The sequence below is a fragment of the Syngnathus acus genome, chromosome 1 (genome assembly GCF_901709675.1).
Source record: "Syngnathus acus chromosome 1, fSynAcu1.2, whole genome shotgun sequence".
In the NCBI taxonomy this organism is placed as follows: Eukaryota; Metazoa; Chordata; class Actinopteri; order Syngnathiformes; family Syngnathidae; genus Syngnathus; species Syngnathus acus.
The window spans coordinates 13,338,299-13,355,648 of record NC_051087.1 but is presented as its reverse complement, the minus strand read 5'-3'; the positions used below and the strand labels follow the sequence as shown (position 1 = coordinate 13,355,648).

Below are 17,350 nucleotides of genomic sequence, written 5' to 3'. Positions count from 1 at the left end.
GTGTGTGGAGGAAGTAGATGATAACATCCTCCGTGGCAAAGGCTGATAGGTCTCACTAGTGGACGGAGCTGAGTTCGGAGCAATCTCGTACACAGCAGGAGCAGTTGGTAGGGACTGCAGCAGTGGAAGCTGACTGTGAGATGAGGTCTTATTTAGATTAAAGTAGACATAATAACCAGCCAATGCGTACCACGGCCCCACTGCAAGGTAACCACATAACACCTGGACAGCCATACACTTCATGTTAAAAAGCATTAAGTCAACTAATGTCATAAAATTGGGACATTAAGGACTTTACATTATTTTGTGTGCACCCTCCCCCTCGACTCACTCAAAATTTAGTTTGCCCTGCATATCATTCCAAATTCGCAAAGGAATATTTGGCCAGCTCAGGTGTCGGCAGTCAGACCCAGACTAAGTGTAAGTCTGCCATCTTGTGGTAATTTCAGTTGATTTACTCTATGCATTTTCACGTTTATAGATTTCCTTATTGTCTCAACTCAGCATCGGACTTGTTTTTCCCTGTGTTTTTTTTTTTTTATGTCTTCGTTCTTAATGTATTGTTTTAACTGTGTTTTTGTATGACTTAATTTTGATCCATGTAGGCTTGCCCGATTTTAGATGGATGTCCACCACCTTCCTCCCCGGGATATCAAACTTCCAGGCTCCTGTCCAAATGCCTGCACTTCACCCTGTTCTCCTCAATGAAGCTTCCAATTATTAGAAGGTCGTCAAACATGGTCTTTGTTATGGTAGTTTTAAAATGATTTCAAAACTGCAGTGAAGTAGTCGTAAAGTAAAAGTCGATGGCAGTTGTGGCTCTTCTATTGCACTATTTGGGGCCTCTGCTTAATGTGCGGCGCATGCGCAGAACGTTGCTACAGCGGCGGCTACACTAAAACAGTTTATGTAGGTGACTTAATCATACGTAAGTAAAAGTTGGTGAATTCAATTAAATTGTGTTAAAAATATATTCAGTGTAATAAGAGGATATTTATACTTGAAAAGAGTTTATTTTTCAGCACATGAACATCAATTTCGACGAATGTCGCCAATTTGCCGCTATAAATCCGCATTATATTGTTGGTGATATGCTTGAATTGAGGGGGCCATCTATGCAGGATCGGCCGAAATGTGGAACAAGGGCAAGTGAGTTAGACCCCACTCAACAAGTTCTTTAGAGAATTTGGACAACCTTCCCATTCGCACCCCCAAGAGGCACAGGGGGGAAGGTGCGAGTACAGGGCCACGAATAACGAACGACGATACTCCATCCTGTAGGTGGCGATAGAGGCTGAATCCACAGTCTCAAGGTCCAGAGTTCCGATGGCGACTGTTGAAGCGGTTGATCGGCGCGTTGGCGTACACCACTGCCACTAGCATAACCTTGCAATTTTAGTGCAAATAATTCATTTGTGACCAAGGGGGGGTCTGTCTCCAATCAGCATCCAAGTGTCTTTGGAAGGAAAGGTGACTATTGGGAAATCCAAGTTCATTTATGAAATGCTAAGTGCTGAGTATTGCTAGCTTACATTGGTCTCCAAACCGATTTGCTGGAACCTAACAACTGTAGCGGGATAAATTTGTCTGTAATTGGTAATATTGTCATGAGATTTGAATCGACGAATGCAACTCAGCTTCACAGCCCATATATGTGCATGAGATGAGCAGTGATTATCAGACACATCTTTGAAAGGCAATTGTAGCGCTGCAACTATAATTTTACTGCGCTAAATATGAAAGTTGTGATAGTTTCAACCCGGTGATAATGCATTTATTTTCTTGCCACGTTTTGTTGTTGAATCCGACTATAAAACTTTCAGAACCTTCTTAAAGGCTGGCGTCTTTAGAAAGATTGCTGAACACAGAAACACTACATATAATAATGATGAATTGATGGACTCAAAGCAATTATAGAAAGCAAAAGGCCAGAGTTTACAAAATAATGGTAAAGAGGCAAAATGGAATTTGTAGATGTGATGTAATTTGGCCCTCAAAAAATGCATAAAAAAATTAAGATTTGAGAATGAACAAACACTCCAAGTTGTGAAAATACACAGTATATAAATATTACACAGTTAATAGGCATTTATAGTTGCACAAATTTATGAAATACATGTTGAAAGCGATGAAATTCAAGTAACATCACACATCACAACTTGTGATCTGTGTCTTGTTAAAAAATGGTGTGTGCGAATTGAGCAATTTACATTACGTTTGGCAGAAGCATAAAAGGAAATGTAATTAAATATGTGCTTAAGAATTTGAAAATGATCTTACTAACCTTGAAGCCTTTGAGGTGGATACACTTTTAATGCTGGCTCACTTTTCTCCCCCTGTAGTTTTTGCCACTGCATTACATGCTGGAGTTGTCGTGTGAGGATGCACTCAAAACAACCTAAGTATGGCCAAAGGCAGCTCCATTGTGACAGAGACAGAAAATGGAGGGATGATTACAATGATAGACAGGAAGATAGGCATGAATACTGTCGGGATGTACAGTGGGATTCCTATCACAGTCATTTTCGAACTGGACCTGGTAGAACAGAAAGAAGCAACAGAAGTACAGACTACAGAGACCCCCCTCAAAAGCTGTACTCTAAAGACTCCCTGGTCAGAGATGGAGATAGGGGAAGTCCAGCGAGGGGACGCTTGTCTTCCCCGGACAGAAGGGTTGCCGAAAAGAAAAGGCGATGGTTCACAGGTGACAGTCGTGATGACTCCAGCTATAGGTGTGAGCCTGATGGCAAAAAATATAGGCAGTTTCCAGATAGTTTTTCAAAGGACTTTAAACATCAGTTGACTCAGGAAGTCGATTTTAAATACAGACCGAGTATGCAAGATTCCCAAAGCCAACACAGACGTGAAGTGTCGACTTCAAGGTACCACCAAGCCTATAACTCCAGTCACAGGCAACCTTCTACATATAACAAAGAAAGGGACGATCACGAAAGAAACCACAGTTACTCACTTGAAAGGGAACTTTCCAGAGAAGACTCAAAAAAGGTAAAACACTTGTATCCAGAGTGAGAAATTGTAGATTTGTCATGTAATAATGTAATCTGACTTGTGTTGATGAATAGAGACATATCCGATCCAGAGAAAGGAAGAATAGCTCTCCTGCAGATCCAATAGATCATCGTCAAAATCAACCAAGGGATTTGGATGAATCTAAAAGACAGGTAGGTTCATCTCACATAAAGCAAGTTATGATGACAATTCAACAACAAAAAACTGTGAAAAATATTGTTGGTATTTAAGCCCCACACATGGCATTCAATGCAGTGCAGCAGTTGTTGCCTAATTTCAACGTGAAATTCAAAACAATGCTGTATCAAAGTTTGCCTTAACAAAGATAATAATAAAGTACATCAGAATGTCATTTCAGACTCATCTAAAAACATCCAAATTCAACCGAAAAAATAAGTGGTTTACAGATTTTTTTATTTTAAAACATTTCACTGTGCATTATGTGTATATCTACAAATACATTATATGTATAGGCGAAAGTAGATGCATTTTTGCTTATCACAAACAAAAACATGCAGTTTTGTTAACTGATGTTTGCTTGAGTTTTTCAATCTTCCCGTGTATTTAACACTTAATATGATAAATATATCATTATCTGTTATTCATTCTAGTGACTTTGCATTACTGCATTGCTTTCGTTTATGGGCAGATCTACAAGTTGTGTAAGGTTGGTCGTGTCTGTGAGATTCTTAGTGAGATATGAAGTTGGATGATTTAGTAGTTGCGTCTCTTAGAGTTGTAAAACTTGCATTTTGTCATTCTTTTTTGCCTGATTTGATCAAAAATGTAATCCTTAATTGTTATAATCATCTTCAGAACCTCCCACTGTAAAGCATAGGGGTTGCATGTATCAACACAAAAATTGATAACTTGTCTTTTTAAAAAACAAAATGCACACTTTCTTGAAATATACATTTTCAAATATAAACAAGATAAGAGCTAACCTCATGTACAATTAAAACTAGTGTTAACACAGTACCACAATTTAGACTTCGATATGATACCTGCCTGAAATACCTCTGTACCTGTACCAAAACGATACCATGACAAAAACTTAAAGGATCAGTAAAAAGCATTGAAATAGCTGACAACTAAAAAAACCAAAAGTAGATTGTATTTGTATTAATTGAATTTGAATCCATTTGATAGCATAAAAGATACATTTTGAAAATTTTTAAATGATTTGAAAAAATTATCCAGAAAAAATTAACATTTAACTTTTTTTTCTCACTATTGATCATTTTATTTCTATAAATTACTGATTGATTGATTGATTGATTGATTGATTGAACTGTACAATAGTATTGCATCACATTAAGATTGATTGTTTATAACTTCAGCATTTGGGCATTATGAACATTAAAAGCCATTTGTGGAATATACACAGTTATTCCACTTTGGTAATTATCATTGTTGTTCTGCACTGATAGGCCCCAATGCTACATAGATTGTGAGGACCAAATGATGGGTATGGTTGAGTGTCTTCTGTGTGTCTAAGCAAGTGCAGGTGACATTAGCATGAACTGGTTGCCTTTGTCCATCTCCCATCAGTCTTTTGAGCATGTGACCAAGCCCAGTCAAGATGTACCTGAGAAGAACATTTCCAATGGTTTCCAACGGTTCCTTGATGTACTCAATAAAGGTGTGGATGTGGACATGCTCAACCAGATAGTGATTCAGACCCCTGCAGATGACTGTGGGAAACCACCACCTGCAGCACTTTCCCACAATGTGGTGGATCATTCCTACATTCCAGGAGAGCAAGTCGGGCAACAAAATGTCAACAAATGCAACGAAGAGAATTTCGGAGAGGAACGCCGTCGGCTCCATTTTCCACAGCATCGTCTTGAATCTATTAGCCCAATAAGGCGCTCCCCTTATGATGCCACGTCAGTGCAGAGGAGCGATGAAAGACAAGGCTGCATGGGGTCCGGGATTCCTCCTGTGGTGGAGAAGAAAAGACTGGCACCTGAAGATGAGCACAAGCACCAGCAAATTCAGGAAGTGCTGCAGGCCATTGGGGTGGACTTGGGACCCGAAGAGCTCGGCCAAATGTCGCACCGGATTAATGAGCGATTATATGGGAAGAGAGGAAGCGATTCCAGCTACCAGAGCACAGAAAGGAGGGAAAGGATCACAAGATCGGCCCACTCTTCAAGGCGCCGCAGCAGGTCATCATCTTCGTCATCTTCATCAGCAAGCAGATCGAAACCTTCATGTAATGACTCCTCTATTTGCAGAGACTCGTACGATGCTCAGAGCGATTTCAAAGTGGAACAAGTCAGGGTCCCTAACAACAGTAGATCTTTACTGGATCATCAGAAATGTGCAACCCAAGCAATTGCTTTTCCAAATACTCCCACGACATTAAGACCCACAATGCTCACAATGCCAGCCTATGGTCCTGTGAATAGCCCCCCAATGGTTTACCCACCTCAGGTCCCCAACATTTCCAATCTTGGGCCCAAGTTTGTTTTTCCTCCCCCTCCCGTGTGTTTGCCTCATCAGCCTTCCATGCTCCCTTTGCCAAGTTGCCCTCCCTTCATGCCTTACCCTTACCCTTACCCTCGTCCATCGTCCTTAAATATGCTTCCATCTGTCCTAGCGCAAACAAGACACCTTCTTCCACCACCTGTCAATAACATGCCGCCACCATTTATAAACCCATCAAATGTACAAATTCCATCGCCCAATATAGTTGATACTACTATCAAGTGTAGAACATTATCAAGGCCTCGCTGTTTGCTGCTCATTGATACAAAACCGCACAGGTAAATCATGCTAAATTTGGATCTGTTCATTCCTGTGTACACAGAATTGTGGCTAGGCATCTGTTGATGAAAGAAAAAGCTCACAATGGTCACTGAAAACTTGTAACTAACAAAAGACAGAATAAAGAAATTGAAAACCACCCAATGAAACTCAGTCATTGCTTTTGAACTGTGTCAACGATATATGTATGTATATACTACTATACCGAGAGAGAGCAATAGAGAGAGGGAGAGACAGTGTGAGAGAGAGAGGTATAGAGATAGCTATAGATACCATATAGATAGATATTTTGTTGCACAACCTTTTGAGGCAATCAAACTATTCCTGTAAGACAAGGGTCCCCAACCCCCGGTCCGTGAACCGGTACCGGTCCGTGGGTCACTTGGTACCGGGCCGCCAAGCCGCACAGGAAAAAAAACCCCATTTTTTATTTATCGACGATCAATTCATTCTGGTCAAAATGCTCGTCCTGGTCACGTGATATGTTTTCCGAGTCAAGCCCGCAAAAATGAGTAAGAATTTATTTTGAAAAGTATAAAAAAAAATTTTTTTTTAAAAAGTCGCTGTGTCCCTTGACACAAGACGCTCGTCTCGGTCACGTGACATGTCACCCCAGTCGAGCCCGCGAGGCAAGCAAAAATGAGCAAGTTTGGAAAGCTTCTTCGGAAAGGGAAAAAAGCCCAATGAGGAGACTGAAGAAGAAGAGGCTACCACTTCTAAGAAAAGGAAAGCTGCATTTAAAAGAACATTTCTGGAGTCGTACTTAAAATATGGATTTATCGCCACAGGTGACTGAGGCGCCAAGCGCACTCGGCATATGTGGCGACAGGCGAGCTAACAAGGCAATGAAGCCTTCAAACCTGCTTCGGCACATGAAGACCAAGCATCCTGCATTAACAGACAAACCTTAACCACTTCGGGTGTCATTTTCTACGATTACGCCTAGATGGGGCCGGCTCGTTTCTAAGAAACGAGCTCAGTGCTCCCACTAATTAAACGTAATGGTGAGTTTTATTTTTATGTTGTTTATACTTGTTTTTATGCCAGTCATACCATTTTATTTCATCGTATTTATATATTTATTATACATGTATTATTTATATAAATGTATTCTTTATTTGTATAAAGGCCGGTCCGCAAAAATATTTCTGACGCGTAACCGGTCCGTGGCGCAAAAAAGGTTGGGGACCACTGCTGTAAGACACTGCAGCTGTCAGCAGGAATTGTGGCTGACCAATATTAATTGTTCCGCCAATTAAATCGGCCTATTTTTGCTTTTTTCAAGAAAATAAACATCGACTCAAAATTTATATATATCGTATATTACGTTATCTGTACAGTGAAACCTCTACTTACAAACTGAATTTGTTCTTCTATTGCATTTGTAGCTAGAAAAGTTCGTAAGTAAGAGAACATTTTCCCAGAAGAATGAATGTAAAATGTAAATTTAAGGTTTAAGTGCTTTGCCTTGAAAGTTGTGTCAACTTGCTGTAGGAGTAGGCGCTTAAGAGTGGCAGAATCATCTACCGTGCTTAATTTCCACACCCTCTTGTCGCTTTTTGCACTAGCTTTTTTTAGGAGACATGATTGACCCCAAACACTCTGGACGAACTACGGATGAACTTGTCAATATGCTAACGCACGGCAAGATGAACACAGGCAGTGGCCGAGCGAATGCTAGCGACACGCACACACACACGTCACATCACTTGACACGCTCTGACAAAGTCGCTCACGGGTTTGGATGTCGTATTTGGTTCGTAAGTGGAGGCAAAAAAATCTTGAGACTCTGATTTGTATCTCAAAATATCGGTAAGTATATAGGCGTTTGTAAGTAGAGGTTTTACAGTGTACGTATATGTTAACTACCCCTTAGTCAAACAATAACCATATCACGTATTAATGACAATTATGTAAACTTCTCATACTTTGTGTACCTTGACGCACGCACGTACACGCACACAAAGGTCACTCACACATGCACACATATTATGGAGCGCATTTGCCCACACACATTTTGGTTTTACATCTGCACGTCTGGACACAGACACTCCTTAGTCAATTGTTAAATGCTCCACACATACTCTTGCCAAAATTGCCTCTTAAATTAGACAACCTAGCCATCATCAGGTGTACAAAGGATGGGTCTAGTAGGCAGTGTTTACAGGATGTCTGGACTCGTTCAAGGTCAACTTTGGCAGTCATGGGAGCTGATCTGAAACCCAAGGCAGGATGCGAGGGACACAACTATCAGGAAATAGGCTGCGTGCCCAAATGGGACAGTTGCGTTGAGGAAGTAACTTGGGAGGGCCACTGATTGAGGCTGTGATTAATAGAGATTATTAAATGTGAGTGCTGTATTTTAGGATGCTGTTTTCTGATGTCACCCATCAGTGGGTGTGAGTGTCGTGAGGATAAGAAATTAAACCAGTTCTAACTTGTGTACTTTTCCTAAACTCCAGACGCTAAAAGAAACAGGAGGAAATTCAATACTCCTTGTGAGTCTCTACTCTTGATTGGCTGGTTTACTTTGTGGACAAAATGAGTAAGCCGTAGTAATAAATGATTAATTAAGGCTTATTAATAATTGCTGATCAAAATTATAACAATATGTACGATCGTATGTACATACATACTGTGCGTGTGCGCGCGCGCGTGTATTTGTATATACGTATTTATGTGTGTTTGTGTGTGTGTGTGTGTGTGTATGTATATGTATGTACGTGTACTGTATGTGTCTGTATGCATGTATATACATATTTAAATGTATACTATACACAAATAATTTCATGTATGCATGTAGATACAAATTTAAATGTGTACTATACACAAATAATTTGGTGTGGATCTCAAATGCGAACCAGAGGTGGTTGTCATGCAGTCCACTTTTCATTGACAAGAGCATTGGGTGTGTGCAGATGTCACCAAACTGCATTTTCACCTATTTTGACTGGATAGTGGTTGCAAATTCATGTCACCAAACTGCATTTTCACCTATTTTGACTGTATAGTGGTTGCAAATTCCGCTTTCTCAGGTGCTAATAAGAGGACATACATAAGCCCCATTCATTTTTATTATTATTTTGCACAGTTCTTTTGAACCACAATTCAAAAGCACTGTCTGATTTCCATTGGGCTATTATCAGTACATTATTTGAGATGACTTTTGTCAGTTTCAAGTTATTTCAGTGATCATTGTGGGTTTTTCTTTCATTAACAATAATATCAACCATTTTGTCCAGGAGTCTCTGTTGCATGTTTATTTGTTGTTCATTGCTAAGCACTGAGGCTTCATGCTGCCCATTTGCTTTTTAATTCAACAAATGAAAATGTGGTTACAAACTGTCCATCACCAAGCAAAAACGTAAGACAAGAAAATATCAAAATACACTGACAATAACATAATTCTTGCCTAACACTGTGATGTGACGTGAATTTGGATTTAAACTAAATTTCCAATTAGTTTCTTTTTTTTGACACATTTTCTTTATGTGAGTGCACAGTAAATGCTTGTAAATATAACTGTATATATTGTAATACGCCTGTTATTTTCTCTAAGTAAAGGGTTTGAAGTGGTGGTGTTGTTTTTCTTGCAAGTTAGCAAAATCTGACCGAACTACGTAGCTACTGCATGTACATTTCACAATTTTTTTTTCCTGTCTCAAGTTCAAAGGTTTGTGGACCTGCAGTAGCGGCTACTGGGGGGGGAAAAAAACACAGGAGCTTAATTTGTGCTGCTGCAAACCTGTCAGACAATTCTTTTGTCCTTCAACGTTGAAGCATACCATAGACATATTTTGCAATATGCTAACTGTATCTCTGCATGCAATGGAGTGGATCCATTTGCACATGTGGGTGTGAGTAGGACCATGCCATATTCATATGAACGTCCTCAAGGTGACTGGTAAAGTACATTTGTAGAAAATGGGGTTAAAGAACGTTATGGAACGCACTGATGCTGGCATCCGTACTCCCGCACGTCAGGGGGCGCCCCGCACTTCAAACGGGCCGGAAATACCGAAGGAAAACAGTTGTTATTGTCTGCTTGGTCGTCGAATATGGTTGTCGGATGTTTCAACAACCTGCACGCTATTTAAGTGAAGGTACTTCGTTTTAACACTACAAAGATTAAAACATTTTGTTCCAGAATGCCAAGTGATAAAATGCTATTCAAGCTACGTAAACGCTCAGTGATACTGAAGAGCTACTAAGCTAAGTATTCGAACGTTTCGCTGTTTGATCGATTAATACGGAAAGAAATGCACGGTGGGATACTAAGGTTAGACGCTTAAGTCCAGTGACCCAAACTTCGTGGGTTCGACTCCCCTCTTCCATTTTCAGCCGTCGAAGTGTCCTTGGGCAAGACACCGAATCCCAAATTGCTACCATTAGACGTTCGTTGTAAGCGTCTAATAGGCGCTTTAGGCACCGTGATTCTGTCGCTTAAATACGTGCACTTGGTTTAGTATTTACTGCAGTAATATATCGTTAGTCTAATGATATGATAGGCAACTATTTCGAACCCTTATACATCAAAAAGTGGACTGTAATATATATTCTGGAAAAGGTCAGAGCTTGCTTGGCCAATGGATGCATAGGTGTTCCAAATAATTTTCAAAGTAAGTTTACCGTTTTCGTGGCCCCAGGCAAACATTCAACATGCTAACGCTCGTTGCTTTTTCTCCTTCAACTCTCTCCACTTCTCAGGCCGCACACGCCATACATGAAGGAGGCCTTGGTTGAAGAATGGATCCGGTAGAGTGGGAAAATGCTTCTCTCAGGCAACAGAGGAACCTGAACTTAGTTCAACAAAGAGACATTCATGATATGGAAGTGAACGTACCTCATTGCTATTGCAGTGATGGGGAGCCTCTGGAAGATGACGGTCCGGAGCTGACCAGAAAACTTAATCTGCTTCGGGATATTGAGGAGCGAATATTACACAAGAAAGCCGCAATTCTTATAAAGACATTTGAAATGATCAAAAAGAAACCACTAGACTCTAAAGCTAAAACTCTCAAAGACAGGGTGTCTACAATTTTGCAACAGCGACATTGTCTCAACTCTCCAGCAAAGGTGAGAATCAAAGTATGCTATGACCATTGAGCAGTTCTGTTACTACATTTTGTTGTTGGGAATGTATTATATGTATTATATTTGAATCACAGTGCAAGATGTATGTGTCGCCTGAGCGTGATGACTCTCCAAGCCATAGCAGAGAGCGGCAGGAAGACCATCCCCTGAAGCGCAGAGTCGAAGCTTTGATGAGGCATAGATTCTGTGACCACAGTGGATCCACAACAAAAAATCCAGTTAGTAGATTGGTCATTTCTATCACTGTTGGGTCACATGAGCGCACCCACTTTACATTTTAAAAACAGTTTGTTGCTATCAGTCAAAGAAATGACTTTTTACATTGTACTTTTCATACAGAGAAAAATGCGGTACATTTATGAAGTAAAGATTGGCTCAGAGGTGTTAAATGTTAATAACAATATTACCACAGAGGAAATGTTCATTTTTAAATGCCTGCTCATTTTTTACAGTAATGTGGAAATGAAAATGAGTTCTCAACATTCAGCGGTTTCAGATTTCTCCTAACGCCCCCCCCCCCCCCAAAAATAATAAAGAAAAATGTTTAATGGAATAATTCAATGTTAATTGACTATATTCAGTCAATCGCAATTGATAAATTACATCCCATGCCTAGAACAAAGTAGATCAGGTATTCTAAAACCCTGTTGCAAATTTACAAAGTAGAGCAATATTGTTGTAAATTGTTAAGCATATTCTGGATGAAGCGGCCTTAATAGCTTGCAGTATGTTGCTGAATTTAGAACATGCGACAATCTATGAAGACTGTTTCATCCAGAATATTCTATGTGTAATATATATTTACTTAATTTGTGACAAAATTAAGATTACGTTTTGACTTTTTCCAGGCTTCCGCTCGTGAAATAGCTACGCCGCCTGTTACCCCACCTCCCCGCAGTCAAAGTGTTACTTCACAAATCCAGAAAGATAATGTCGCCAACAAAGGCTTTGAGCGCTTTCTTAGCTTGCTCAACAAGGGAGTTGACATGGACATGCTCAGTAGGATCGTCAATGATGACAGCGAACATCTTCAGTTAGGAGACCAGCCCTTTAACAGCCAGCACTCCAGTGTGAAGGATGATTTGCATCGGCCTACTAGCAGCGAGAGCCTTCAGTGCAACAGTGGAGCCCAGTTACTTGAGAATGGTGGGGAGAGGGCAGAGCTTCCTACTAGCAACACAAGCCTTCAATGCAACAGTGGAGTCCAATTACTTCACAATGGTGGGGACGGGGCAGAGCTTTCCACTAGCAAACATTACCGCAAGGAGAGACTCTCACTGTCAAATGACAACAACATGGGCAAAGACAAACGAGACAAACACGCTTCAGGCTCCAATAGTGTCTCCAAGTCTCCCCCGACAGTGGAGCAATCTGAGAAAGAAGAAAGAGAAATGGTGGTGGTAGATGAGCGGCATGAACAGCTCCAGAACATTCTAAACACTTTGGGCTTGAGCCTAGAAATGGAAGACTTGAGTAAACTAACACATCGGACTCAAGAGAGGCTGTATGGGAAAAGGAATGAAAGTAAGTCTGTGACTCCCAGCACAACAGAGCAGCCAGTGAGTCCAGTAATGAGTGGATCCTGCAAATGTGACAGGAAATCATCTTCCTCCTCCTCCTCCTCCTCATTGTCACCTTCCAGAAGCTGCCGTCGCAGTCCCTCTCACAGGCAGCTCTCCCACAACAGGCTGTCTCGGGATCGTCACGAGAAAGATTCATTGTTAGCATGCGGTGACTCAAGAAAGAAGACAGAAAATTCATTTCATTTCTATAAAAGCCAAGATGACGTGCAAGAACAGAAAACTGTTGGCATAAACAATGATGCCAACATCTCGTATGAGAGCCCTTATGTTCACTCACATTGTGATCCCGATTCTTCGTTCCATTGCCCAGATTACGATTTACCTAATTTCACTCATTACTATTCCTCATGCAGTGGTGACACCAATCAATATTGGACCAGTACTACGGGAGCCAGTTTCCCTCCACACTATTCCGGTAGTTATCCTTACTCAACGGACACCCACGGCTCCCACTGCGCTATCCCCTCAGTGCAACATAACTGCCACTCCTTTCGAGATGTTTCTTTTGTAAATCCCGACCTGTCTACAAGTGAAGGTCAATTTGGCTCAGTCACTGCTCCAAGGAATCTGCATGTTGTCAAAATGAAGCAGCCACGTCGTCGTCGGTTGCCACGGAAGAAGCGGTTTGAGCAAGGGAAAGCCAAAAGGCTAAAACTGATGGAGGAACAGAGTCGAAATGTGCAGACGTTGAGGGCTCAAAGTGAAATTCCCTTTGAAGTTAAAGAGACAAAAGCCTCAGGAAAGCTGGCCTTAAAGCCTACCCAAGATCATGAAAAACACTCAAGAAAACAACAAACACAAACAGATGAGGAAATTAAGGCAAACTTAAGAAAAATGGTAAGGATTTCTCAAACATAGTTAAAACTGAGCATATTGAAATGCAAATTGACTGAAAAATCACTGCATAAGGAGATAATAGTGAAACATTGTAAGACAGCGGATTGTCTGAAGGCACATTGTTCACCTTCACCCGCAACAAACAATACACAAATGCAATGGAGCAACATATGTAGGCTATTTTATTTAAGCTTTATCTGTTCAGTTTTTGTAACTCTTAAATTTTGCATTTATAAGTCAAATCCAGTGGGTTTGATGCAAAGCTTTAATAGCATTAGTCTTGTTGCATTTGCTGTCATACTTGTCAAACCAATTTGTAAAACACAACTGCAAGAAGCAGAAGAAACAAAGGTGAAAAAATGGAAAAGCCTCAAACAGGACTGAGTCTGTGTATGCCTTGAGGTGCAAGTTGTAAAATCGCTCAAAGTATTTTTTTTTTTCTGTGGTAGATTTGTGGGTTTTAACCTATTTGTTACAAACTCATGGATGTATCTTCATATTCTCCTGTATTTTTAAGCTGGAAACATTCAACCAGATGTCGAAGAACAAGTCTCGTGCGCCGCCAAATCCCTATCCTGACACACAGGTAAGCAACTAATTTACTGCAGCGTTTTTATACGGGGTGTCTCCAAAATGTTCCAAGACTGGTGTCATGAAAGATATATGAGGGACCTATGAAAACCTATGAGCCTAACTATGAAGGAATAACAAGTATGTCAGTGAAAGTTGATGTGCATTTATTTTAACTCTTGTGATTACTATTTTATTTTCAGTTGCTGTGTGTTTTGCTGCTGAGACAGGTATTTAAAAAATGTTTGTTATAGAGGTTTCTGGAAATTGATCAAGTCGAGTACACCTAAATCTTGATTTTACGCAGACTTTGGGGTTGCACAATTTGGGAATTGTGTTAACCCCGAAAGTGTGTTATATAGAAAGTAGTGGCACTAATTGAAAGTCTTGTTTTCTTTAGAAAGGCAGGTTTTTAAGGCAGTCGAAGGGATCCTTTGTCACGTTAATTTACGCCAGGCATGTTGTTGGGCAGCTAAGGGGTTCATTCGCCATTCGTCATCGTGAAGACTCCCCCCTACATTGAAGTCATTGACATTTATATTAAAAGACAAGCAATACGCAGATGACAATGTCAGGCGGACTGATTAAGTCATTTTGATGCTATGCGAATTGAATGGAAGAGAGAATAAAGCAGCTACTTATTCTACTACTATGTCTGGCCACGCTCCTTGACTTGTGACTATGTGGATGAGGCGTAACACTGTAATAAAGCAGTCATAAAGATCAAACAGCTAACTTCTTATCAAACAAACGGAAATTCATCAAATCACTAGTGCTAAGGTTTGTGCTCTAGTTATTTAGCCGTCCGGTCCTTATATCCATTTTATGGACTCGTAGTCCATTTAAAATACTACTTGAAAATGGTTACACGACAAAAAAAAATCAAGGTCCATGACCACTAAGCGACAGAAAGCCGCGTAGAATCAAAGCGTGCAAAATCGAGGTTCAGGTGTATTGTTCCGTTATTCAAGGACACAAAAGTGAAGATGGTCCATTTTTCACTAGTGAGCCCAGTTTATGTATTTTATATCCCTTTGGGCCTGTTGCTAAACCCAGCCATAATGCATCTAATAGGCATCCTTAAAACGTTAAAAAAACACTGTCTTCCAAAACAGCAGGCCGTTGCCTAAGGCAAGCAAGAAAACTAGAGTAACATGCCTTTGCTACCTTCTCTGATGTAATCCAGATGATGTGCAAATAAGCAGACTCTACCCAAAAAAGTGTATGAGTAAATCCACCGCCACTCTGTCCCAAAATACTGCCAAATAACTTCTTTTTTCCAGGTGGGGATTGTAGTAGTGACATCATTTTTTAATACAGACCAGGCCCGCAAAATTATCTTGACACATTTGTAGGTTTAATAAAAAACAAAGAAACAAAAACTTTTATTTTTGAAAAATACATATAATGCTGTTGTGTTTCGTTTCATTTCATTTTTGTTTTTGAATGTTTCGTTTCAGTTGCTAACATGAATTGGGCCGGTGAGCATCGCGCTTTTATTGTGAAAACGTTTATCAAGATCACATCTAACTGCAACACAACGAGCGTTCCGGATCACATCTAACTGCAACACGAGCGTTCCGTTTACGCTTCAGACTTGGTAGACATGATCCTGTACCTGCTCGAAACACGATCTTGTTATGAGTTACTAACTTCAGAGCCAGTGGATCAGCATTGAAACGAAAATCAACCGGCCGACCTCGCACAGCGAGAACTCCAGAAAATGTGGCAGTGGTAAGATCAAAATAACATTATTCAAAAATGAAAAGAAACAAAACAAAACGGGATTTTATGTACTTTTTGAACATAAAACCCCCCCAACTTTTTTGTTTTTTTAAATTAATTTGCATTTTATCAAATTTACAAATGTGTCAGATCATTTTGCTGGACCCTGTATAATAAGTAAAATGTTGGGTCCGCTTTACTGTCTCTTTAACCAAAAAGTTCAGCGGCGTCTGCACAGAGCTAAGGTCATCGTCAGACTGTATATTCCAGGGCGATTGCCAGGGTGAACCTTTTAGTTAGAGTTGGGACGATGTCTTTGGAAGACCAGTCTTGGAACATTCATGAAACGTATGCACCATTGATACTGTAAATCAAATCTTCTCTCTATCAAATCTCTTTTCATACAGCCATCTGACTCTTTACATTGTTTGGGCTAATGATGATTTGGAGAAAATCACGCATTTTGTGTTTTATCTTTTTTGTGTGCAGATTGGACTGTGAACCCTGACCCATCTGTTAGATGCAGTAGTCTACTTTTTTTTTTATACTTAACATTTTTTATACTTAACACGAATAACAATTTTTTCCTTGGGGCCGATTCTGAATTGCTCCATTCGCAAGATTAGTGGTTGTCATACCTTTGCATAAAGTTCGATCTCAAAAAATATTTATCTTTATCTTCGGTTTACGATGTCGATCCGTTCTGAGGCAGTAATGTGAATCGAATTTTGGTGTAAGTCGGAACAGTAATAAAATGAAACAGTACAGTAATAAAAAAGAAAAAAGAAAATTCCTTTCCTTCATTCCTTTGGTTGGCTTGCACACTGGAAGGGGCTTTGCAAGAGAGAGACAATGCAGCAGTCCAAAATGGCGTATACCATGTGAGTGGGTCACGCCGTCTTCCTCGGTCCACAGTCTCTCTCGCTGTGTATTCTTTCCACCGCGTGCACCAACTAGTTCCCGCGCACGTTAAGAATCTTAGGACGCCTTTACGACACAAAACCGCTTTATGAAATGAAATACGAAATAGGGATGCACCGATACCACTTTTTTAAAAAGTTGATTACACTACTTGTTGACACAGAGTACTGAAAAACACAAAAAATATAATTCCACCAAACTTAAATGTCATTTTTATTTTTCAATGCAACGAGAAGGAAATGTTACAGTTGACAGTAACAGTCTACTTTAAATATCTCACTTTTCTATTACTTTAAAATAAGAACCTCTTCTACATAAATAACAAATTCTTTGCAAAAAAATACAAAAAAAAAAGACTGAGAACGGCATAACCTTGTTTGTTCAAAATGTTCTGTTAGCTACACCAATGCCTACTTGGAAAATGTAAGTGGAAGGTTCTTTTCTTGCATGTAAAACGACTCTTTGTGGGGTGAAATCATCGTCAATCCACTGTGCTGTCAAACTAATCAGAGAGACTGCCCTGTGAGCATTTTGTCGTCTACCTAGACGTCTAGGCTAAAACTCGGCTAAAAAGGTCTAAAAGTGAACGTTTTTTAGACGTTTTCTAGACGTTTTCTATGCTATAGATCAGGGGCCCCCAACCACCGGGCCGCGGACCGGTACCGGTCCATGAGTCACTTGGTACCGGGCCGCCAAGCCGCACAGGAAAAAAGAAATTTTTTTTTATCGACGATCAATTAATTCAGGTCAAGACGCTCGTCCCGGTCACGTGACATGTTTCCCCAGTCGAGCCCGCAAAGCTAGCAAAAAAATATAAA

General features: G+C 40.2%; 1 protein-coding gene across 7 annotated transcripts; it reads left to right on the top strand.

Moving 5' to 3' along the window:
• The first annotated feature begins 1,295 nt into the window (after nt 1-1,295).
• On the top strand, nt 1,296-16,400 carry LOC119137489. Of its 7 annotated transcripts, XM_037277187.1 has the most exons (9): nt 1,297-1,470; nt 2,343-3,006; nt 3,084-3,182; nt 10,510-10,878; nt 10,971-11,114; nt 11,745-13,316; nt 13,834-13,902; nt 14,090-14,104; nt 14,146-14,491. In XM_037277187.1, the coding sequence occupies exons 4-9, from the start codon at nt 10,549-10,551 to the stop codon at nt 14,155-14,157; spliced, it is 2,142 nt and encodes a 713-aa protein (XP_037133082.1). In that variant the 5' UTR covers nt 1,297-1,470; nt 2,343-3,006; nt 3,084-3,182; nt 10,510-10,548; the 3' UTR covers nt 14,158-14,491. The 7 variants fall into 7 exon arrangements, with proteins under 7 accessions (XP_037133175.1, XP_037133082.1, XP_037132754.1 ...); XM_037276859.1 differs by lacking the exons at nt 14,090-14,104; nt 14,146-14,491 and adding an exon at nt 16,091-16,400; XM_037277112.1 differs by having other exon boundaries at nt 14,090-14,492.
• The last annotated feature ends 950 nt before the right edge of the window (nt 16,401-17,350 follow it).

What these genes read in the sequence shown, in the direction of transcription:
- LOC119137489 (XM_037276859.1), top strand. Translation starts at nt 10,549, where the DNA reads ATGGATCCGGTAGAGTGGGAAAATGCTTCTCTCAGGCAACAGAGGAAC. An exon ending in AGGCAAACTTAAGAAAAATG is followed by an intron (nt 13,317 to 13,833) that starts GTAAGGATTTCT and finishes TGTATTTTTAAG; the next exon opens with CTGGAAACATTCAACCAGAT. An exon ending in ATCCCTATCCTGACACACAG is followed by an intron (nt 13,903 to 16,090) that starts GTAAGCAACTAA and finishes GTTTTATCTTTT; the next exon opens with TTGTGTGCAGATTGGACTGT.